The 25,622-nt window shown below is 40.9% G+C and overlaps 1 protein-coding gene across 3 annotated transcripts; it reads right to left on the reverse strand.

The window, feature by feature from the left end:
• On the reverse strand, window positions 1-25,028 carry asap3 (ArfGAP with SH3 domain, ankyrin repeat and PH domain 3). Of its 3 annotated transcripts, none has more exons than XM_028566155.1 (26): window positions 24,993-25,028; window positions 19,917-19,989; window positions 16,996-17,141; window positions 15,533-15,607; window positions 14,385-14,434; window positions 14,041-14,164; window positions 12,920-13,005; window positions 12,485-12,560; window positions 11,451-11,537; window positions 11,110-11,219; window positions 10,242-10,311; window positions 10,043-10,130; window positions 9,693-9,741; window positions 8,764-8,930; window positions 7,546-7,679; window positions 7,283-7,374; window positions 7,000-7,180; window positions 5,817-5,902; window positions 5,559-5,674; window positions 5,411-5,478; window positions 4,352-4,459; window positions 3,959-4,166; window positions 3,149-3,440; window positions 2,580-2,793; window positions 2,284-2,415; window positions 1-1,446 (listed from the first exon to the last, which is right to left on the reverse strand). In XM_028566155.1, the coding sequence occupies exons 2-26, from the start codon at window positions 19,978-19,980 to the stop codon at window positions 1,372-1,374; spliced, it is 2,898 nt and encodes a 965-aa protein (XP_028421956.1). In that variant the 5' UTR covers window positions 19,981-19,989; window positions 24,993-25,028; the 3' UTR covers window positions 1-1,371. The 3 variants fall into 3 exon arrangements, with proteins under 3 accessions (XP_028421956.1, XP_028421954.1, XP_028421955.1); XM_028566153.1 differs by lacking the exon at window positions 24,993-25,028 and adding an exon at window positions 24,484-24,954; XM_028566154.1 differs by lacking the exon at window positions 24,993-25,028 and adding an exon at window positions 24,336-24,371.
• Window positions 25,029-25,622: the final 594 nt, after the last annotated feature.

Genomic DNA, 25,622 nt, shown 5'->3' on the forward strand with positions numbered 1-25,622 from the left:
CTCTGACAGCCGTTTAGACTACAAATGAAACAGAACAGAGGACATGACATTTAATCAGCAGACATCAAATGACTAACATGAAGTAACACTTTCTGTAATGATACATTTCTTTATAATGCAGAACAAATGAGAAAACAGGTTATATATACTGTACATCAGCTAGACAAGTATGTACAACAAATTGTGTGTAATATCTGTGAAATGTGTTACATTTGTGTATTTGTTACTTTTACAAAAGTGGAACAGTTCCACCTCTCAAAACTCTCCGTTCTAAGGTTCCTAAATCTTGAAAACTACTCTGTGTACAGTAAGTGCAAGTGTGCTTGTGTATATCTTGTGTGATGTACACATGTCCACAGTGTGTGTGTTCACTGAACAAATTACTGCAGTGGGTTGCTGTTACTAACAAGCTCTTTTTAAGTGCCATTTCCTGGTAGAACAGAGAGTCTTTTCTTTTTTTATAACACACTGTCGTTATTCCAGGTTCTCCAGAGACAGATGCCTGGAGCCAGAAGAAACTGGATCCTCCACTCTCCTTGCAGCCAGTAAGCTTTGCCCAGGCTGAGCTAAAGTTTCAGATCTCTGCCTGACGCCTGCTGTTTGTTGGAGACAGACTGGCAGGCACAAGCCACTGTTAGAGTCCCAGGGCAGGATGCAACACACACTGGGCAGGTTTGAACCTTAAGTCCAACTCTTAGTATACTGTGATTTAAAAGACTAAACAGTTTTCGTTCAGAAGAAAAAGCAGCTACATCCCTATATAAATCAGCTGGCTAGGTATTTACAGCCCTTCAACTATTTACATTTACAGCTCTGCCAACTCTTCAGAAGATTTCTTCTCAATGAGTTTAAAGTGCCTTAAAAGGGTTTTGCACTGCAGGTCAGGTTCTGTCTCTGGTTCCAAATCCTAGATCAGTATAGACAACTTAAACATCTGCAATATAATGTGTCATTAATAGTTAGAGCAGTTTCTACCAAAACCACAAATGCATTCATACCTATTAATAGTGATTGATAGGTATATCAATAGGTTTAACTGCAGTTAAAAAAAAAACAAGAATAGACCAACAGGGAGGAAAACATTGTCCTTGGAATAAGAGGTTTTATGGGGCTCTATAAACCCTCAGTTCCCTTGTTGGTTTCCAGAATGAGTAAATGTTAAAAGTCATAAATCCCTAAAACAGTACCTTTTTTATCCACGGGCTAGTATATTGTCATGTGGAAATATTCTCAGTTTGTACAAAGCCTCTAGTTTGAGTTAGATCCAGGAGAAAAACACTGTCCTCTCCTGTAGATAAAATCCACTGTGTGATGATATACGTTTCCAGTAAGCGTCCTGTACTGGTTCAGTTCTTCGGTTATGCTGTCCCTTCAGTCTGTTAGTTTGTGTACATAGTTGACAGGAAAGGTCCCACTCCTGGATGGTTCCCCCTCTATGTGACCAACCTGTTAGTCAGGATATAAATAGAGTTTTCACTGTTACATAACATACAATAAGTATCAACAATATACAATACTTATAAACAGTCACTTAAATACATGGAAGAATGTTTACTGTAAATATACATGTGTGAGGTGGACATGAAAATACAAAGTATACTGTAAAGTTGCAGTGCAGTTATGGCTCAGAAGTGAGAACATAAGAAAAGTTCATGTTATACAGTACGGGCCAAAAGTTTGGACACACCTTCTCATTCAATGTGTTTCTTTATTTTCATGATTATTTACATTGTAGATTCTCACTGAAGGCATCAGAACTATAAATGAACACATATGGAATTATGTACTTAACAGAAAAGTGTGAAATAACCGAAAACATGTCTTATATTTTAGATTCTTCAAAGTAGCCACCCTTTGCTTTTTTTGATAAAAAAAAAAACCTTGGTGTATTCTCAATGAGCTTCATGAGGTAGTCACCTGAAATGGTTCACTTCACAGGTGTGCTTTGTCAGGGTTAATTAGTGGAATTTTGTCCCTTATTAATAAAAAAAAGCAAAGGGTGGCTTCTACTGCGGAATCTAAAATATAAGACATGTTTTCAGTTATTTCACACTTTTTTGTTAAGTACATAATTCCATATGTGTTCATTCATAGTTTTGATGCCTTCAGTGAGAATCTACAATGTAAATAGTCATGAAAATAAAAAGGAAACGCATTGAATGAGAAAGTGTGTCCACACTTTTGGCCTGTACTGTATATTTCACTTGCTCTTCAACATTGCTATCCAAAGGAGAAGTGGACAAAAGCACCATAATAAAATCAAGAACTTGTAGTTGCACTTACCCACCAGTGGGCGTCATTAGTGGCCGTGACCACAATAATCTCATCTTTGAAAAAGGCAAGCTGCTCAGAACTGACTGCTCTGCAGTCCACTAAAGCCTTGACACGCTTCTGATGTGGCCTGCTGCCAGAAACCTGCAGGAGACATGTAATATATTTTCCAGTGTGCCACCAGCAAATTTATATTGACTGTGAAATCTCACAGGCTTTTTTTTCTGATTCTCCACAGAAAATAAAAAGACCTGTGGAATTGAAGATTGTGACATTGATGACTTAAACAATTTGTATGTGATTAATACCATAGCATTCCTGCGGGGTCGTGGGACACAGCTCACAGCAGGTGAGGATGGCGGTGCTGCTGCAGCAGGAGCCGGGGCAAGGCCCAGACTATTCCCCACCAGGCTGCAGTACAGCTCCTCCTGGCTGCCCACACAGCTTGGGGACAACATGCCACACTTCCCCTGGCTGCCTGCTCCACTGCTGGTCCGGCGATACGATGTGGTCTTCTCTGAACTAAAGCGTATGACAAGTCACATGACATAACAGTGATTGAGCAAGGCCTCTGTCTTAACTGGGGACAACTGGCTAGTCCTTTTCATCTGTGTAGTGTTACAAAGTTTTTTGGAAATAGTGATATTTGTTTTCAGACATGGCATTGCTTGAACTGAATTTTTCCATTAGCTCTTTTTAAACCTGACACTAACATGCAACAGCTATTTTGTATGTATACATTTGTTTCTGTATTTATTGTTTATTTAATATGTTAGTTTGTTTATGCACCATTCACCAAAGCAAATTCCACATAAGTGTAACTTATTGTTGCAATAAACCCTTTTCTGATTCTGAATGTATAGCAGTGCTTTCTCACCTGACAGGCACTATGTGACTCTGAGAGGATGTTGGCGAGATACTGCTTTGAGAGCCAGAACTAGCAGTTGGTTGGCCCTCCAAGGTCTGCCTCTGTCCCCTGGGCAGAGCTCCCTGTCCATGGGGAGACCTAGGTGGTCTCGCACCTGGGCCTTGGTTTTCTGTGTTGGGTGAAGGAGGCCTATGTCTCGCCTGTGTCTGGGGACTGGAGGAGTGGGAGGGCGGGTTAGAGCAGCGTCGTGGAAGGGAGTTGCCATCCTGTGTTGTGACCGAAATCTGTGGGTCCGAGCGACCTGTGGAGGAAAAGAAAATGTCAAAAATTAGAACAAGAGCACCACTGTACATTGCGCATTTATACAAACTAATTTAATTAGATTATTCATTCACTCAAAAACAAGTGACCTAAAATTAAACTTGAATGTGTTATTTGAACTGGCACCATGCACTGGCTCAAGAAACAGGTTATCTTTCATATAAACAAGATTACAATGGAACATTTTAACTGATGCAATCATAGAAACAGGTTAAACAAACCATTATTTATTTTGACAGTTTGGGCAGAAGTGCATTTTATTGTAAACAAAGTCTAATACCTTCTGTAAAACAAATTAAAATCAGGAATGGTAAGCACCAAATGCTTGCTCTTGGGGGGGGAATTGTTGGGTCTTTGTAAATTATAAAGTGTGGTCTAGACCTACTCTATCTGTAAAGTGTCCTGAGATCACTCCTGTTGTGATTTGACACTATAAATAAAATTGGAACTAAAATTGTAAGGGCATGCGGATAAGCCATATACACAACAGCAGCTCACCTCTCTGAATGGATTTAGCTGGTAGTGGTGGCGGCATTGATGCTCCAGAGGGGGCGCTGTTGGCTGGAGGATTTCTGTATAGAAAGTCTAGATTCTCATAGGTCTGACAAGGCCTGCTTCCAGCATTACCCATACTCCAGCGGGCAGAGGAAATTCCACCACCTCCATTTAAGGACTGACGAGAGCGGGTTTTGGGTAATGGGCTCACCTGGAAGAAAGTGGAAAGGAGCACAAGGTTCATTTCTAGTTCATCCTCAACTTTCTTTGTTTAATTAGTCTTTATCGTTAGTAGAGGAGATTGTAGTGGAAAACCCCCTATTCAAACATTGTAAAAGGCTTTTTTGGCAGAAAGACAAAGTCAGTAATGAGATTGGCTGTGTATGCGTTGTTTACCCTCTCATCCAGATCATCCTCACTGTCATAAAACTCCTGAGACTGTGTCTCCCACATGAACTCCACGTGGATCTGAGAGTTGAACTTCCCACTCTGGGCCAGCTCCAACTAAAAACACACACGGGAGCGCAAACACTCAGAATACTGTCATCCACACATTACCAGATATCCTGTAATTCACATTATTAGGAATCAGCTAGGATGCAGTGACTGTGTACTTGGCTATAACAAACCAACTACATTTCTACTGCTTTGCTGAAGTAGTTCTGCTTCTTGTTTGTTCTTGAGTCATAGTGTTGTGGGTTTAGGTACAGTTAAGTACAAATATGTAATGCTTCTGTATCAGCTGTTTGGTATTTTGAGAGTTACAAAAAAAAAGTAGCACTTCAAAAAGATGACAACACACTATATCCCATTCTTATGCAATTCTGGGAAAATCGATTAACATAAAACTCCCTCCTGACTGGCAATGATCGGTCATGGGTTGAGCAGATATTCCGAAAAAAAAGGAAAACAATTAGTAAAGAGCAAAGCGGGTTAAATGAAATCAGTGAAAGAAAAGTCTCCTAAGTCCAGGGCCAGCCCACACCTCATATTCCAGATTTAAAAAAAGACCATCTCAATGAAAAACTAAATGAATTGAGCCATTAAGTAAATATGGTGAATTATAAAGCTGCTTATTTGTGTAACCTTTTTCAATCTCCACACAATAAGCCTGTAAGAAAATGTTGTGTACAATAAAACAGGACATTACACAAGGCAGGTCTGATTCAGCAGGGCAGATGGCCGGTAAGAAAACAAAACCCGTTTATAAAGGATACACACTGGGACCTGATGAGGATAAGATTCCTTGTCCTGGGAGCGAGTCCTTAGCAGAGCTTTGCTGCACAGGGAGTTATTTCAAGGTAGTATTTCCAGCTGTGGAAGTTGTCTTGTTTTGTTTCTGGAGGTGGCTATCTGGTAGGCATTTTAATGTTGCAATTTGATACCTCAGTTAAATTTACCTCCTGACTGTGTGTGTTCTTTGAATTTATGAATTAAAAGAAAGTGGGGTCTCACCAGCTCTACACACTGTGCATGCTGCAGCCTCCGTGCAATATCAAGGGCCGTCTCTCCTACAGAGTTCACTATAGGAGATTTAAAAGGAAGAAATGTTTAAAGTATTTATTGATCGCACTGGGTGAAAAAGTAAATAGAGTAAATGTACCTGTGTGTAGGGCTGCCTTTGCTTTGAGCAGTAATTTGAGAGACTCTGGCTTGTGATGCAGGACACTGTAGTGAAGAGCTGTGTTTCCTTCTGCTGTTTTCTTCTCCAGAGAGTTGCTGTAAAGTGAACATACAGTATAGGCAGATGGTGTTAAATGTTACCAACTTCCTAAGCAGGTCAAACAATACTGATCAAGAGCTTAATCCTCTTCAAGCAAAAGAGATATGAATCATACATGACTACTTGTCAGTGTCTGACCTGTTCTGGCAGAGGAAATCCACCAGCGCCAGAGAGCATCTCTCCTCCAGACGCACAGCAAGATGGAGAGCTGTCTCTTTGATCCCCTTAAACAGGAAGAAAAAAGCACAAATGAGGACAAATTGTTGACCCTTAAAAGAGATTACAAAACGTTTTCGCCAAGTTCACTGTCAGTCAGTACCTCAAGTGGCTGCATTAAGTTTCTGACAATCAAGTCTAAAGCTTTGCAACTGGAAAATGCAATTGGAATACCAGAGAAGCAAATGTCAGAGGCCGACTGGGAAACTATTTGTTTGTGTGTTATAAAGTGAAAACATGCCTACAGCTTTAAGCACGATCTGTTTATGAAAAGTGCAATAGGAGGGAAAGAAGACATAGAAGTGCCTGCGTAATTCAATGAGCTTGTCTCACTTGTTCTCAAGAGACATAAGCTCTGACCTAAAAGCTGAAATAATAAACGAGGGCCAACCAACACACACACACACACACACACACACACACACACACACACACACACACACACACACACACACACACACACACACACACACACACACACACACACACACACACACACACACACACACACACACACACACACACACACACACACACACACACACACATTACACGGTGAAGTCAACAGTGTTACACAGACTGCTTATGCTGAGCAGGAAGAGTATGACAGAATGTAGAACGTGATTAAAGACAAGAAGACAAGGCGTTGAGGAGAGACAGCAGAGGCAGGGAAAACAAGATGAGTGGGTGAAGAGAGCAAAAGAGGGGAAAGATTAAATTAGAGGCCAGAAGAGATGGGAGGGCCTCCGAATGCACACAAGGAGAATTAACACATACTGTAACTATCCACACACCTCCTACATACTGTATGCTGTGGCAATGTTTTCTATTCTATGCTTAGCCATTTCAGTCACAGTTCTAAAGTGACAGGAACGTGTTAGTAACTTTTTTAAACATTGCACAAATATATGTGTAGCTGTAGAAAAGCCAGGAGGGCGACCTTGTCGGAATGCAGCTGTCATTCATCCTAAATGCATGATATCTGTGGGAGTTTAAATTTGTCAGAAGATGATATGGATTTATTATATGCATTCTCACTCTAACAGGAGACATTTCAGGAAGAAATGCTGGTGTGAAAATCCACTTAGCTGTAAATCATTCTCACCTGTCCATCAGGCAGCGTGAGCGGCTTGGAAAGGTCCGCTCCCTCAGCGTAGAGCTGTAGGAGAGAATTGAGGTCACGACTCCTCACAGCGTCATACGGCAGGCCAGGGTCTGCTTCTTCTCTTCGCAGGACATACCGACGCTCAGCGTACTTCGACACAATGTACTCCTTTCTGGCATTCCTGGTTGTTAAGTAAACACATATTAATGAAAAAAATACAATAAATATAAATCACCAAATTGTTGTTTATTCCTTTTGAACAATCAAATTGTCAGGGACTCACATGTCACTTTTTGGAAATGGTTTGACAGAGTCATTTGGAAGGCCCGCCTCCATGATGTCATTGAATCTGGTGTTGCCAATACTGACAGCCAACTGAAGTGACAAAAAAAAGATGAGTTATAAAAGCATTTCAATAAAAAGGCAGATGGTATCATAATTTCTAATTTGGAAAACCTGACAATACAAAATCCTAGATTTAAATTTAAATCCTGTACTGTGTCTGATTTTGTGTGAATCGGGTGTTTCCATGTGTGTATTTAGTACCAAAAGCTCAGAGGTGCTCAGTAGGTCCAGAGTGAGTGACTGAATCCTGGAGTAGTGGACACCCAGCTCTCTGTGGATGCCAGAGCACTCTATACAGGTCAGGATGCCCAAATTGGTCGATAGCCATGTTGGATCTGAGAGCAGAAGAAGTCAACGGACTGTTAGAAACTCAATAACATTGTAAAAACACAGCTTGAACTGATCAATGTTTATGAATTATGTCATACATAGAAAATATTTTAATTTAATCTGATGTATTTCCACATTTACACTACCGGTCAAAAGTTTGGGGTCACTTAGAAATTTCCATTCCACTCCATTCCAGACAATACCTGCTGAGATCAGTTGTATTGTTTTTTTTAACCAGGGCAGCAGTTTTAGATTACATTATTTGCTTACATAATTGCAAAAGGGTTCTCGACTGTTGTAGAAGTGGCTGAAGAAACACTTGAAATTCATGCTTTTTGGTCTAAACGTCATACCCAAATTAAAAGTGGTACAGCTCCCATATACTTTGACACTCAGGGGTGTGCCTGATATCATTGGAAAGGTGATTGATGTGGGTTTGTTTGTGCATTTGAGAAGTGTTGTATTTTGTAGTTTTTTGGCTTTTTTATTTTCACTTTTCAAATAGAAATAAAAAAACGCACAGACATATTTGTAGAAAATAATTCATATAAAATCCATTTTTGAGTCTTTTAGCTTCTGAATTTTTTTCTGTAGTAAGCTGAGACTTGGCTAATGCTGTGTTGTCTGTCACCTGTCAGATGTGTTTACAGCAGTGTATTTTAATAATTTTACAGATTTATAACTTGGACAGAAATAAAAAATCTCCATTCTAGCCTCTGTAACTCTGTGTCAGTAAGGCCTAGAATCACCCTGACACAACTTGAGTGTTTCCTTTCCAATGATATCAGGCAAACCCCTAAGTGTCAAAGTATATGGGAGCTGTACCACTTTTAATTTGGGTATGACGTTTAGACCAAAAAGCATGGAATTTCAAGCATTTCTTCAGCCACTTCTGTCTACAACAGTCGAGAACCATTTTGCAATTATGTAAGCACATAATGTAATCTGAAAACTGCTGCCCTGATTAAAAAAAACAATGCAACTGATCTCTGCTGGTATTCTGTCTGGAATGGAAATTTCTAAGTGACCCCAAACTTTTGACCGGTAGTGTATTTCTGCAATGATCATCAACAACAATGACTGGCTGACCTGGTGCTCCACAGTCAGCGCAGGCCTCGTTGCCAGGCATGTGTCGAAGCTCGGTGATGATGGCTCGGGAGAGGTCCTGGAGCCCGCTGTCCTGGAGGTGGAGCTGGTCTCCTACCAGCGCTGTGTTGAGGGCCTCCTCCTTACTGTTCTGCAGCACTGACACCCAACTAAAGTACAGGTGCACAGACATACAGAAAACAGCCACAGAGTTTGTGGCACCAAAAGAAAGCAAAGGATTGATCGTTTCAGTCTTTTTCCAACAAGATCAAAATTAGTCCACCATGTGTTCATTTTGTTTTGCTCAGTTGTCTAGTGATAAGCCATTATCACTCTCACATTTTCCGTTTAATGAGTTCTCTACCACCCAGACTCATTCTGAACCTCATGGCTTTCATTTCCGAAGCTCTGGTACTTTTCCCTTCAAACCATTTCCATCTCCCTCCATCCCTAAACTCACACAGCAAATCACATAAAAAAAATCTGACTGGAGGCCCACACACAAGGGAAGGGTAAGGGAAAAAAAAAAAAAAAAAAAACATATGCACTTCCCTCAATCCCCACATCGCAAAATTTCCCTTGCTTGCTTTCTGTGGCTGGAAAGAGAAGTCCCACCCAAAACCAGCTGGACCAAGGGACTCCTAGAGGACAGCATTTTCTTTCTGCATCATTTAGTTTCTCTCCATGTTTGGCTATTGTCATCCCTGTTTGTTCTTCACCGCATAAATCATCAGACTATATAGACCTCTGTTTTAAAACACAATCTTTATCTTTTTATTTTATCATCTTAAAACACTTCTCTTCATTCTGAGTGTTTATTTTCCACACAGACCTAAGCTCAAATAAAGGGGAAGGACCTGTAACAACTTGCTTACACAAAGAGAAAATACGAGAGGTAAGGAAGTGACTACTACAGTAGCATCAACACTTACATCATACATTCCTGCTCGTCTTCTGCCTGGAAATGGTATGTCCGATTATCTATGAAGAAGAAGAAATGGTGGTTAGACATTGTCAGTACAGAAACTAAATGAATAAACAGAAATGGCTTTAAAAAAAAAAAAAAAAAAAAAAACACCCCTTTGTCACGTCACAACAGTTCACATTAATCATAATGAATCTTTTGCATTCACCCCAAGTAAAATGTGTCTGATCCCAATTTAATGTAGGGACCAAACAGGCAAACTTTCACACAGCTGCACTGCACATGACTCTTTAAAGTCTTTAATGAAGATATGTGGAGAATAAAGTGTTAAAGGTCAAAAGTTAGTAATTAACCTACGAGTGACCAGGTCAAAGGTCTTCCTGTCCTCTGGGTTCGGTCGCACCTGACAGGTTAGTAAGTTCAACTTGGCTGGCGGTCGATTGATCTGAAGACACAAACAGATGCTAATGTCAGCATGTATTGGAGAATTTGGACGGATTTCAGATGACACTTTGATCTGAATCTAAATGCTTGGTAGCAGTCCATGTGTCCTCACCGTACTGTGGGAAATGGTCAGGCAGCCAAATTTCACTCCACATTTCCTCTTCTGCCAAACCTTCCTGATCCTGCAGGATGAAATGCCCAAAAAATATACAGATTTTATACACAAACTACTGACATAAAAACATCAACCTGGATGATTTCTGTTAAGTGCATTAAACGATAAAAACATGTATCCTTGAATCGAGACAAGGTGAACTACACACTGCTGGCCCAGCTTACTCCTGTTCAGAGTGCTTCAATCTTGTTTTCATTATCTTGATTGACTCAGTTAAAAATGAGAACATGTTCTGTTTGGCGTCAGTGGCCTGAGGAAGGTTTCTGCACCATCTCCCATTCACCCTACTGAACCACATCCCCTCTTCTTATCACACTGTAATCTAGATGTGTGTGTGTGTGTGTGTGTGTGTGTGTGTGTGTGTGTGTGTGTGTGTGTGTGTGTGCGTGCGTGTACACACGTGTGTGCATGACACAAAGACTGGATCCATTAAGTTAGCCAGTCTGCCAATAAGTTCCACAGGAGGGGCCCCTGCTTGAATCTTCATCACACAATAATGAAGACCAGGTGGGGTAGAGAAAGTTTCCCCCCTTCTCTCTCCATGCCTTACTTGCTTACTCTTCACCCAGCTCTGATCGCTACTGCCCTCGACAGCAGCGCTTATTACTTTGAAAATGGTATCATTTGTTAAAATATGAACATGAAAGTAAATCCGAAAGTTATGAACGAAAAAAAATCTTTTTTTAATGAGCTAAAACACATTTTCTCATCTTATATTCCATGTGTTTTCAATTCTAATACAATACTTGTATTATAACTGCTTACGACCTGACATTTGGACACTGTAACTAATACTTTTACACACCCATCACTCTTCTTGAGCAGGAAGCCAGATTTCTCTGTCCCATACTTCTTGTTGCCCTGTGGTTGGTGGATGCTATACCCGTTGCCAGAGTTCTTCCTGTTCAGGTACTCCTGGGATACAAACAGATATTTAGGACTTTACTTCAAAGGCTTCAAGCAAACTCTGAAAATGTAAAACAATTGTGGCAAGACAAAGTAATCTGACAGCATTAACTAGCAACTAAAGCCATCTGCTGCTGGACTTTTTAGAACACCCATTTTATTTACATACTAATCATTAGTAGAAGAAATAAAGTGTGCCAACTCAAAGTACGTATAACGATGCATTATAAATAAGCATACCTCTCTCCCCTCCACTTGCAGAAGTAATCTAAGAGAATCCCTCAACTGAGTTAGTTGTTTTACCTCCTCGTCTTGATCCAGACGCACCTAAAACACACACACACCATAAAAGTCAATTGCAGCACAAAAAAAAAGTGAAGATGTGAAGAACATGTTTTTTTGTTCTCCATGTCCATTTGATCATATGCAATTTTTTTTTTTATTTGTTCCAAGAACTGGGTGTGGGATGACAACACATCAGAGCTTTGTGTAATGGCCTTAATAATGCAGAACAGAGCTCAGTACTGGGGTGTGTCGTCCTAGGAGGTTGTGCATTTTGTATTAAAAGCAGCAGAGTGACCAGTCTTGCATGCAAAATAAGTCAGTTTAACTGACATATTCCAGCATTTTTCCTGGGAGCCATAACACAGATTCATCTTTTTCTTAATTTTCTTCTTGAGCCTGAGGCGGCATGTCTGAGCAGACTGAACCAGAAAAACCTCTAACGATCCTAGTATCACAGTAAACAGTTTGTTTCCAGGGCTCTATCCAGAAAATTGACTGGAAACCAGTTGGAGTGGTTGGAGAAATAGGTGTGCACCAGGAAGGAATGAAAATAAGGGATCCTTTCAGTTTCATCTTTTGAAATAGGGGGAAGTATTTCTGGGAATATAGTCCAATAAGTCTCTGCCTATGGGTTCAGCTGCGGGGAAGTTTCAGAGGAGGGGGGAGCGACTGAGGTTTTGGCTGTTGTGAAGAGTAACAGAGAAAAAGTGCTATAGGAGTCACTAAAACACAATGTGATTTACAGTCAGGGATTTACTGTAAGTTCCTTCTTGCTCACAGTTTTACCTATTGTGAGCAATGGCTGACAAGTGAATGTGGACTGGGGGTATAACATCAATAGTATGTATGTGCATGTTTTTTGTGATAACATCAGTTTGAGTTAGTAAGGAGTTAGGACAACAGCAGTTAGTAAAGACATTAGATGACTAACATTTACCCTTATAAACACTGGCTGATATAATGCAGGTACACAGCTTCTGTGTATTTACCGTGTGAACAGAAGCAGCAAGCTTCTCAATGAACGGAGCAAGATTCTCTGCAGCTTTCAGCCCATCCTGAAAGAAACTGAGAACAGAAAAAGAACTAATGCTGAGTCATGGTGGTACTTCAGTCCAAACATCCTAGTTCACACCAACCAAAACATCACATGAAAGCTGTATAAGCAACTCCGTTCCTACATAAAACCCTTGGTATGATTAAAATGGGTAAAGGGTTAATAACAGTAAATATAGCTTGTAAAAGGAAAATGAAAACCAAAAAAACCTCAACTATTAAACAAAATCTGTAGCTGAAACGCTGAGGTAGAAATCAAATCCATGAGGTTTTCAGTCCAGGAAAAACTAAAGAAAATATGTCTTGTTCTTTTTCACATCAAAATGGCAACAAGGCAAAACATAGTAAAGGTGATGTTGGCTAAGACCGACCTGAGCTGGGCCTGGAAATATTTGGTGAGACTCTGGAGAAGATCAGGGCCCTGACGCACCTTCAGCTCCTGGATCTTCAAAAGATACTGAAATAAACACAGACTGTTAAAAACAGCTCCAGAAATGGCAGCTCTCCATGGAATGGCCAGATGAATGCACTAAAAGATGAAGCCTGAATATAAAAATGAGGCATCAAATAAAGCCACCATATTTCAGTACCCGCTCATCCTTGACTACACATCTTTAATATCCTGTTTTGAGCATGTTTTTATTGTGTGGCTCCTCGCTTTGTAGGACACGGCGTCATATTGTTCCAAAGGTCATTGCCTTATTTCAACACTCTCACACAGTGAACCCTGTAGACTGAAACTGGAAAAAGTCATCATTCAAAAAAAAAAAAAAAATCTAATAACACATACACATAGTGCAGGCTTTATTGTAAATAATTTCCATCCTGCACATATCCTCTTTGTGGAAGGAATGACTACATTCTCTTTGCTCCATAAAACTCAAGTCTGAATCCATCTGTCTCTTTTTGTAGCTGAAGCACAGACAGGCTCAGTGAAGTGTTGTGTCCTGTGTATACTCGTGTGAGCTTGTGTATGTTTTTTCTGACAGACAGAGAGAGACGGAGGGGTTTGCAACAAGTAGAAGTTCCATTTTCCCTGCCTCTCTGCTTTGTCTTAACAGCTGGTCTCAGTCAGGATTAGAGGTTTTGTTTTTTCAGGGGTTTCTCCAGCTACATGTGTACTAACAATCTATGCTGAGACTACACAACCTGTATGTAATAGCACTGCCAGTGTATTTCACAAGAATTTCAGGTGTGGGTCATGAAACATTTTCATCTACCTTTGAACTGCACTTTCTAATGTGTACGACCAAGCTCTACTGCAACTCTGCAAGACGCGACCAATTAAGCTCACGTTTGACTTTCTCAAAACACATTTCTTCCATCATAGGAATTACTGGAAAGATACAAAAAGGGATCAACCCTGGCCATCCAGTTGGCCATGGATGGAATATGGAATCCACAAAGCAGACCACCCATGTGAAATAAATCACCACTTCAGGTAGGTGAAAGGTGTCTGGGTCTGGTATTTTGACTGGCACTAATCCCTCACCTCACACATTTGTAGCTGAAAGGTCCTTCTCTCTCTCTCCATGTCCTCCCCTCCGTCTGATCCCTCTGTCCTGATCATACCCAGCTGCCTGGTCTTCTCCTTCCTCTCCTTCTCTAGCTTCCCTCTGATGGGGGGAGGGAAGGATAAGAAAAAAATAGCAAAAGAAAGATTGATATCCTTAGTCCTTTATGTGCACAATGTCCTTTACAATTGTTAAATTTGTCCAATCAACTCCATTTCTGTTGTGATTAACTTTTTGAGCATTTGAAGTGTTTGGACTATAATCAAACAATATACAGCCATGTGACTTTGAACAAAGTAAGTGCAAGTGTATGGTTCATTACATTTTTATGTCATACTCCTTCCAACTCTTCTCCATCTGTTTCTTGAGCTCCTGAAGAGAAGAGGGGAGAAGAGAAGAGAAGATTAAGAAAAGTGTTTAAATGACATGGTTAGTAGTCCACATACAGTCAGGTGAAGCAGTCTTGAAATGAGTTGTTATTATCTGCGTAGATCTGGGTAGAGCCAGACAGTTCATGCACAGAGACATCATTACTCACATTAAGCTAACTAGTAAGCTATCTGGCTGAACAGGATTTCAGTAGCCTTCCTTCCCAGTAACAGTGAAGCAATGTTCAGCTGTCGAATCAGCTGAATGGGCAGTGACAGTAGCTTACAGAAGCATTAGCCTGACATTACTCACTAGTCTGTCGGCAAGGCAAATCAAAAGGACAAATACTGAGCAAGACAGATCGGTTCAGTATTGGACTATAACTTGGTCTTACTCATTAATCTGCACAAAGAGCTTCATCTTTTCAATATTTTTGTAGGCTCAGCTGCGTCTACGACACAGACAGACATAATTACTTGCTTAAAGAGGAAATACACCTAGCAATGCATACATTGATATAATTTTAATAAAATACCAGATGGTTATTTTGTCATAATTCTGGGATTCAATTCCAGTGTTATCTCCTCTCATCCTACGGTCTACAGATAGTTGATGCACATTGCTTTATATTCGGCTGTTTCTGAGTGAATGGAAAAAATTGCTGCTTGGCTATGACATCAATATTACTTAGAAGTGTTTCTCAAAAGGTATGTGTGTGTAAATCGGTAAGAGTGCCTATAATAATCTCCAAATTATTGTCACATCATCAATATCAAAAAAGCATTTTGCTTTTTCAGTTTCGCGCAGCCCTGATTTATTGATCAGACTATAGGATATCTCTCTAGGTGACAGCATCACTACAGACTATCTCTGCTGTTCAAGTTCACAAATTGAAGATGAACTGTAAAATAGAACAGAATAGAACTGGGCAATATTATAGAAATATTGTAAAAATAAATAAATAAATAAAAAAGGTAGGGTGGATTCTCCCTTTTAGGCAGGTGTTGTCTCTCTCCTAAAACAAGTGATCATCATGTGTATACCAGTTTAGCCAGTGGGTATATTGGTATTTAATGAATTTGTCATTAAATCTGGACTCACTAGTCTGCTGTCCCGGAGTTCTGACTTCAGCACATTTTCCAAAGGAAACGCCATGATGTTGTTGAGGTTTTGCACCTGAAACATGTAAAAAGCAAACAAGTTACATGGTGCTGTTCAGTTGCAGTATGAGCAAACACTCACATGCACACACCATTCTACACACTATTATCTCCCCATGGATCCCCATTTCTGGGAAAGAGTGTGGATAACTCAAAAACATGGTGATTCAGTCATTTTGAACTAGTGATTCATGAAAAGACAACACTGGCCAATAATCTACACCATTTTGTGATCCAAGGGGGAGCATGACGCAATGACTTTTATTACTGTTTGTGAATTGAACTGAGTCCATATTGGATCTGGGGAGAATGAATGGCAAAACAACTAGCATAAACTCAACAGGCTGAGCTTTAGAGTAATACATTATTACCACAAAGCCCCTGATAGAAATACATCATTTTTTCACTTAGGCATGCAGTATATCTACATACAGTAACAACATATGTTGTCAGACAGCAGCCTTTCCATGGATCCTGGTGGATTAGCTGCACTCAGCTCTTGACATAAATAATGTCCAACCATTTCCGTGAGCTGACTGCAGAGCTGGCCTTCATACATTGACACAGCGGCCTGGAGACTGGTAAGATTGTTTTGGTTTGCATCCAAAAGCTGAGGTAACTAATAGATAATACATTGAGTTGTGACACAGGGAAATACTCCGAAAGTGTCAACACATGTAGATGACAGATGACATGGATCAATGCATGCATGCCTGTATGAACACTGGGACATTGTGATAAGCACTTAAACACACATGGCATTAAGTGACACACTCAGGTTGATTTTGCAGTACGGCCCCCTAAATCATACTCACGTTAGTTTTTTGGACCCACTTCCTCTGTAAGACCCAGTCTCCCCTGTGAGGCCTTGATTGACACATTGGAGGGAGTGTGTGAGACGGTGTGTGTTGACTCACACATGGAGGTCTGGGATGAATTATCATCGCCATAGAAACTATCAGTGGGAGGGTTCCGGATGGCCCCAGATTTTGGAGTAAAGAGGTGCGAGCATGCAGCTGTTAAAAACCGCTTTCCTTCGTGCATTCATGCATATATGTGGGTGCACACACACTTTTTACTCTGCCATAATTAACAGTTACATACACCCAACATCATATGGGAGTGATCTGGAGATCTTTCACCTGCTGCTGTTTCAAATAAACAAACTTAATTTAGCTAATTTACTTTACTCCTTATCAAAACTTTCAGATTATACCATCATTTGAGTATTTTAGAGCCATGTAATGGAGCAGCTTCACTTTCCTGTTTTAGTGTTTTCTTTATTTCCATCCATCCTCCGTCACACACAGCTGTGTGTATGTGGTTTGAACTCTCTAGTAAAGACAGATAATTTGAGGAAGCCTCTCGTTTCCCTCCCCCCCTTTTCCTTCACACTCTTCTCACCAGATTTTTGAAGAGGGCCGTGACCTCTCTGGTGAACACAGCCAGGTTAAGGAAGCCTGTGGAGACTTCGCTGTTGTCCTGGGTCAGGTGGCTATTCCCCAGGTTCTCCAGCACCTCAACATACTGCTCCTTGTTGTCCACATGGGCTGAAAAACAACACACATGCATACAAAGTCAATATAGACATAGACAATTAAAGGTGACTCAGACTTGATTTACATGTCGGGAAAATGTTAAGAAGGCCGATTGACTTGCCCTGTTGCAGTGAAAGACAAGCATGTGGGATAAATTAGTAAGGGTTTCCATCCGTCCTGGAGTAGGAGACAGGCAAACATATAGAGACTAACTTTTCTCTGGCGCTTACAGGTCACTTTCCCAAGGGACATGACCTTAGTGGGCTCGCGGGCTGTTGAATTCATGTGGAAAAAGGCTGATGGAAAAGAATCTGAGCTCCGACTGGCACCACATTGGTTGACATTTTACTAAATAAGGTTTTACCCTACAGCTATTTTAAATTAAGACTTAGATGTGGATATCAAATAAACAAAAGTTACAATTCAAGCCCCATAAATAATCTTTTTCAATCAACAAATATGGCCACCTGATTGACCTGACCTGACTTCTTAGCTGACTTTGGGAAACCCCAACATTAAGACAAAAATTTAATAATTGATTTATAGTTGTGGATTAACTATTTAAGGAAGTAGTTAAGGAACATATGGCCTAGACATCTGCAATGTCCAAAGCAGACTAAACTCACAAAGAAATAAGCAGAAGTAGTATAGTAAGTTAATGTCTTCTGCTCCAGTTTCCACCTCAAGACAAATATAAAATAGTAAACTGACTGTAGCTGGGAGACAGACACAGTTGTGAAAAGCAAAAGTAAAACAATTTGTATGACAGTAACAGTTTGAATTTAAGGAAAGTATGCAGACACACTGCGGGATGGATGAGACAAAATTGAGGGGGAGCAGGAGAACTGAGCCATTATGGCTGCACCGTTATTAAAAAAAAGCATTATAACAAACAACATACATGCATCTATCAAACAACAAACCGCTGAGTCACAGAGGAGCTGAGAGGATGATTTTACAGCTAACCTTTAACTACCAGATACCAGCGGAGCAACTCAACTCTTTTACTCCTCTGCCAGAACACACACAGACTCGCAGGCCACAGCATCTTGGCAGAAAGGTGGTACTTAGCAGTTTATGGGAATAGAGATCGAAAGAAGAGAACATCTCACCATGTGTGTGTGTGTGTGTGTGCGTGTGTGTGTCTGTGTTTGAATGCGTTACACAGTAACAGACCATCACACTAGCATGGGGGAGTAGAGGGCGTATGAGTTATTTGTATATGCGTGGTTTATCAGACTGTTGATTAACATCAGGACTGATTAAGGGGTTCAACAACATAATGACAGAAGAGGGGGGCCTCCCATGGTCATATTACTGGAACTAACCCATATGATTCTACTTAGAAACAGAAGAAGAAATAAATAAGTAGAGTAAAAACGTATGGCGAATAATCATGGAGCACTTCTCTGCAGCCACAATATTGCTGCCAACAGTATCTGGTTGCCTAATATTGGGCAGCTGGCTCCCTGAGTCAGTTTTACTAAAAACTAGGAGTTAAAGCCTTGAAATGGGAAGCAGGCTTGTAAGCGAGCACAGAAAAAAAACTTCAGGATATGTTGTGCAGTTCCTCTGTTCCTCCCGTGCATTTTTGAGGGGAACACTCACATCTTGCATGATTCACTTCTGATAGATCCAGTGCAAGTTATGGTGTCGTACTGTAGTGACACATACACACTCACAAAACATTTACTAAGTGACCCAATGGATCCGTTAGGTCACTGTGTAGCACCTTGTGGTTGCCAAAACCGCACATACCATTTGCTTAAACAAAGACACATACATGACAAAACCATACACACTGTATGGCTATAAACACAATCACTCAACATCCCACGCACTCCAGTCCCATAACAAGGGGCCTTACTCATAAACACCACTGCCCACATGAGCTTCATGATGTCATATTAAGGCTTGTACAATTCATTATGTGGAGGCTCTTCTATGCACTGAACAGCTCATCTTGCTATAATAAAGGCTGACCTTTACTTAAAAAATAGATGCCAATTTGAGTTCATGCATTATTTGTAGGGACAGACACCCTTCTTCATGGATTTTTTAAGTGGTCAAACGCTCTGGAAAAGCTAGTAAGTAGACCTTGAGTTGAAATTGTTTTGTCAAACTACCATTTCCAAGTTCAAGAATAAACTTTGACTTTAAGCCAACATGTATAAGGAGTGAGTCCTTAACGTGCTGTAGATGAAATCCTAACAGCTACTGAGCCAGCTGAGCAAAGGCCATCCCCCGATTAAGTAAACAGTTAAAAGTTCTGGAAAAAGCTAGTAATTGAGATTTGAATTGAGATTGTTTTCTTAAACTAGTAATGCAGTTTGTGAATGGGATTATATTAGGTAGTCTATATCCTTGACGTTCCACTTCCGGGATTGCTCCAGTGCCGCAGGAAATTCTGCCGGCTGTCCGTTTCCTTCTGCTTTCTTTATGTTGGAATTTTAAACTCCGTTCGATTTATGAGGACTATGGTTAACTGCTCCTCAGATCTTTGCAGGGTAAATTGAGACAGCTAGTTAGACTATCTGAGTTTTCTCACGCACGACTAAAACAACTTTTGAATGTACACGTTCCACCAAAACAAGTTCCTTCCCGAGGCTATTTTGCAGCGGCTCTGTGCAGAGTTTAGCACCGCCCAAGACGATTGAGATTGATTTAAAGAAATGCCAATTAACCAGAGCATGTTTTTCTCCCATCCCGGAATGCTATGTGGACTAGCCAGACCCTCCTCCACACTGGCAAAGCAAGACTCATATTAGGTGACCCATTGATACTTACAGAGTCCAGAAGTGTGTATAGCTTTGATCATCTTCTTCATCCTCTGAAGAGCTGAGAGGTCCATCTCCAGAGACTGCAATAAAGCAATGAGACAAAGACAGGTGTGAAAATAAAATATCATGAATAAAATAAAGACGTTTACACTTTAAAATACCTTCATCCAATTAATAAATTGAAAGTTTTGGCTAGCCTGGCTCAACGGATGTACATTGCTGGGATAAAGCAGAGCTGACGTCGCACCCCTGTCCCTCTCCTCTCGCTATCTCCGCTATCTGTGCTTAGCATCTCCCAGGATGGTTGTGATTGATTTGAAGAAATACAAAAAGCCAGATGCCTTTTCCCCTGTCCCAGAAAAGATAGGCGGTGTAGCCAGACCACACTCCATCGCTGACACAGTGCTATGGAGATCAGTCTGGCAATGCAAGAGTTTTGGGCTAATCTGATTCACATACTTTTTTTTTTAAGCAAAATACACATTGATGCAAAGATCCTGTAAATCCAATGTTGCCATACAGTAGTCTGGCTCATTGATTTGCAACATTGCCTGAAATGGCCTAATAATACACCCAGAGATATCAAGGGATAACTACATAATTAAAAGCTGCACAGGAAAATCTCATATGATTGACTAATTTCTGTAGTTTCACACTCTTATCATCGAACCCAACTACTTTCAAGCCTTACCTCTGCCCAACGTTCAGATTATGTTACAATCTTTCATGAATGCAAGAATTACTACTCAATTATGCCGATGTTTGACTTGTCTACAGTATGTGTGTGTGTGTGTGTGTGTGCGATTAGTTATGCTTAATTTTCTCACAGTGCATGACTAAGGCAGACAGGTGAGTCAGCACTTGCCAGCAAAACAATCGTCTGTCTTGCGTCATGTAAGACCCTGAATGAGGTCAGTGCATTTATTTAAATTTTTTAAGGTTGAAGCAACATTTTCTCACACTGAAACACAACACATGATACAGACAAAGTCACTTGGCTTCATTGTAATTGGACATCTATCTCCTACAAACCAAAAGGGTTTGAAACTACATCCTGTTTATTCTCCTCACACAGGCCACTTGTTTTACTGAGCTAGACATGCGGCACTTCACTTACGTGCCACTAGATATAGCAATAATGAACCAGTAATCCAGACTTAACAGAGACTCTGCCTTGTTAGATGGTGTTGTTTATATGCCTCAGTACTTCCCAGTCAAGTTCACTCCCTACGTATTAGTTTACTAATTAAAAAGGTGGCATGGGTGTTCTGTAATGCGACCATGCAGACAATGAGAAAGTGATTTAGTGGAGACTGGAGATGAGAGTTGCTCACTGCCACTGCTATTGCAGTTTCCTTATGCTTGGTAAATTGGTTGGCAGACAGGGGATAAAACGTCGAAACAATCTGGTGCAGGTTAACAATACACTCTGTGTTTGTTGAATTTTGTAAAATAAATCAGGGCACACAGACACACCAAACGACAACCCACCTGTCAGTCAAGACAGACAGACAAACAACAACACACACATCCCTTCTGGAGAGGGTAATGAGCTCCACCCGTAAGTGTACTGATGTCGACAAAACGACAGTGTCTTTTAATACAGAGCCTTTCTGTGCCAGTATGCAAGGTTGTATTCACCGGTTGTTAGGGTGTGTGCGTGACTGCTGCCAGCAGTGTATGACTACCTGACATCTAATCCTTATTTACCGCATTAACTTAGCCTGACAAGCCAGACCCACATCAAGATGTTGGGTCTGGGAACTCACCATTGGCAGGGCTCAATCCGAGGGGCGGGGTAAACGGCCGTCTTTCAAATTGCCTCTGCACGCAATAAGATAGCGCTACAACCAACCAGAGCAACGCTAGTTGATAGATTCAACTTTTGCCGTATCCAGTCGGCAAAACTCTGAACACATCTTCCTAGGGCTGCTCGATAATGGAAAAAAATATAATCACAATTATTTAACACGATTACTCGTTGAGTTCTGGAAAGATGTTGCAATTGTTGAACTTAAAAAAAAAACAGTGGAAAAAGTTAAATCAACAGTAAAAAAAACACACCTGTGAAATTTGCCTTAATACTTTTCCTATTGAAACTTTATTTTGTCATTCAGAACACAAGAAAATAAGAGTTTACTTGCAAAACTTAATGAGCTAAATAATAGTTTTTCTCTATTATTCTGTTTTTGTGATCATTGGGAGCCAAAATCATAATCACGATTACATTTCGATTAATTGCACAGCCCTACATCTTCCTTTTTTAAGAATGACTTCAGTGCTGTTCTTTGTTCCTACAAGTCTTCCAGAATCGTGGCCAAAGCCGATTCGAAAGACCGCTGTTCGCCAGCAGCAGTAGCCATCTTCTTTGTTTTCAAGTAGCAGGGACTTCACGCGGAACCGTCGCAACTCTGCCGTCAATATGTTAAGCCCGCCCACCGACTCTATACGCGATGTGATTGGCCCGACTAGAGTTTGGTTTTTCCAGCTCGCAAGCCAACGGAGAGTTGCTAGACTGACCCTGGCTGCCGCTAGGGTGTCTAGATTTCTAGGCTAGCATTAACTAGCATGATGACACACTTGCAGGAAAACCATAGTATGTCATTTCTAAATAGTATTTAATGTTAGATTAGATAGTATTTAACATAAGAGAAAACTTTAGATCTGTTCCTAAAAAAACCTTTATGGAAATAACATAAAAGCCAATTATAGCTTACAGCTATAGCAATGAAACCATTCCTTATCCATGTCTTTCTCCCTTTATCGTGGCCTCTAATCAGGAGTAATAAGTAACAAGCAGCTAAGTTTTTGTAGGGGTAAATGGTGTCTCTGTCTCCCTGCCTGCCGCCGTAAACCACACACATGCCTACACATTACCCCTAGCCATTAATCAAGCTTGTCCCTGCTGAACAGACTAAACATAATAACCATAGATCTATCTATAAAGGGTCTGTTGCATTTACATCTGCGTGTGCATCTGTCTGTCTGTCTGTGTGCACAAGTGTAGGATTCCAACATGTCCCTCCCCAAAGCAGCTATTCCAGCTATGTATTTTCCAGTATGTCATGGCCATACATAAGGATATTATCCCAAGATAAATAGATCAGACAGCTGTGTAAAACTCTTTATAAACCCTGGACTCTGCTGTCCCCATCTCTGCTCAGCAGTCAGTTTCTAGACAGGAAAGTCTTAATGAAGAACTTTAATATCTCACAGATTTTTAAGACTGCATTTTTTGAGTCATGCATCAACTGGATTCAATTATATAGAATCAGTAAAATCTCAGGATATCTGCACTGTAGACTGGATTACTGCTGCCAAACAACCATTGCATAGGAAACTATATAATCTTCCCCCACATGGTGTGTATCTAATTTTAGAAAAAATATCCTCAGTTTTCAATTGGTAACCGCAAAACCATTGTGATTCAAACTAATGTGAGTGAGCTCTAGCTGAAAGCCATCTTGGGTTACAGTAGAACAGTTAAGCTTATGTCACAAGGAAGACAGACAAGGAAGAATTGACTTGTGTGCACACTTGGATTATTTGTTTTGTGGCAGAATTCACAGCAGTCATTCTCTGTTTCCTTGTTCACGGAGGAGCTTTGGGAGAACAGATTTCAAACAAACAAACGTTTACCACACAGACCTCAAAGAGGCTTTGAGCGAAAGTACCACTTCAAACAGACAAAATGCACATACTGGCCTTCACAGACATGCTTGCAAGCATAGACAAATGTGCGTGCACGTTTACACTCACAAAAAAGCCAATGCCTTATTCTGTCAAAGGGGCCACACTTGTTTCTGTATGTCTGCTGTGTGGGTTCTGTTTATGTTCCATCTCAGTCTGACTGCCTTGAGGCAGAAGACAAGGCCAAGTAAACTCTCTGTATGCTACATTACCTCAGGTAACCTTCACTTGTCCACTGAACCAGGCCAGTCTGCATGTGCTAAAATCCAGCCTTTTCTGAAGACCGTACTACCACTGGTCACACAGAACTTGACAAGCAGTGCCAGATAAGCCATTTACCAATTTTGGATCTACAACTTTATAAAAAAAAAAGAATGTGCAAAAACAATTGTGAACTGAAGTTCAGAACCAGAATCTTAGTCCCATAGCCTAACAGGGCCAGAGGTTAGGAGAGCACCAGGTCAACCCGGGCCAATCCCAAATCAACACACTAGATATGTATGTCAGAAATATGCTAGTTTGTGCTCACACAAACACATTGCACCTGCCCCTCTGTAAATGTATCCCGTTAGCATTAGGTAGCTAAGCTACAGCTTTTGGAATGAAATTACTGTTTTGTAAGTCTTCACGTTTATATCTGTGCTCGCCTGGAAACAACGTTTAACAACTTCAAAGAAACGGTTTAACGACATAATGGTCCGTTTTCACAGTGCTGTAAAAACCCTAAAGGTGTCACCTAAGAAAAGTAAGCTAGCTGGCTTACAGGTGAGTGCAAAGACCTTCTTCAGCGAGAGCTAGGCTATACTATATGGACCGATATGAACAGGTAAACAACAGACAAAGGTGCATGTCTCTCTGCACCGCCTCCCCTCCTCCTCTCTCACCTCCTCCACGGTTGAAACTGTGGTCCGACAGTCGCTCATTTTGGACTGAAAACTTGAAGTCCCCGGCGAAGACAAATCCTCGTTTGTCAGGACCACGAAGTCCGAAATGCTTATTCGCTCCGGCATGTTTCGAGCGAAACGGGTCTGACAATCACTGAGGAGAAAAGTTAGCCAAAGTTTCACGCGCGCATTTTATTCCCATTTGAAGAAAAGTAAATAGTGTACTCCTCCATTGTGTGCAAAAAGGCAACTGCAAAGAAACTGTATTCCTCAGAGTGCTGGTCCCTTAAAGCGTCTTTAAGTTGGAAAGTTGTCTAAAAGCGGACCTCTGTCCTGACTGAGTTTAGGCTGCACTCTATGAATGTGTGCGCGTCGAGGTGCGCCAGCGCGCTATTGTCCGCCCAGCGAGGGAGGGAGGAAACTCCATCATCACGTGGGAATGTTTGTGCTTTCTGGCCCTCAGCAGAGGGAAAAGAGTGTGTCTTTGCCCTCGTCTCTTTCATTCTTACTTCTCATTTCTATGCAAACTCCAGAGAGTCTGCAGTGTGGTCGCCATGGATATGCATAATACCTCATTCACAGACTAAACTGAAAGGGAGGAATTTCAGTGCAGTGAGGCAGACTGGCAGACGCATACAGTTTAACTCAAAGCTCGGATGTTTTACCAAGAAAGTGTGATAGATGACAACGGACTATGTTATGTTTGGGTCTTTTACACAAAACACAACTGAAACAGATGCAGTACTTGCACACATTCATCACATCTCAAGCAAGGCTTTCACAGATGTGCAATGCCCTTTAATCAAGAGTTCAGAGGTATAACACCCCCCTTTTGACAATCCCTTTGGCTTATGCTCCAAAGCTTCTTCCTCTTCCTTTTCATCTTACGAAAAGACCTTTTTCATTGAGGGAGGATTTCTGAAGTCCCTCCCCACTGACCTCCTGAAATCATCTGAACGAAAAGGAAAGAGAGGTGGGGAAAAAAACTTCATAAGTTGTGTATAGAACATAACTCCTGCATGCCTGGCATTGTCAAGCCTGTCAACTCAAAGAAAAAGGTGTATCACTTGAATTGCCTCTGGGAGAACAGTGATACAATACACTTTGAAGTGCAAATGAGTGATTTTAGGAAGCAGAAT

Source organism: Perca flavescens, chromosome 20, assembly GCF_004354835.1.
Source record: "Perca flavescens isolate YP-PL-M2 chromosome 20, PFLA_1.0, whole genome shotgun sequence".
NCBI lineage: Eukaryota > Metazoa > Chordata > Actinopteri > Perciformes > Percidae > Perca > Perca flavescens.

What these genes read in the sequence shown, in the direction of transcription:
- asap3 (XM_028566153.1), bottom strand. Translation starts at nt 24,609, where the DNA reads ATGCCGGAGCGAATAAGCATTTCGGACTTCGTGGTCCTGACAAACGAG. An exon ending in CTGCTCAAGAAGAGTGATGG is followed by an intron (nt 10,312 to 11,109) that starts GTGTGTAAAAGT and finishes TTCATCCTGCAG; the next exon opens with GATCAGGAAGGTTTGGCAGA. An exon ending in GACGAGCAGGAATGTATGAT is followed by an intron (nt 8,931 to 9,692) that starts GTAAGTGTTGAT and finishes CCTGTACTTTAG; the next exon opens with TTGGGTGTCAGTGCTGCAGA.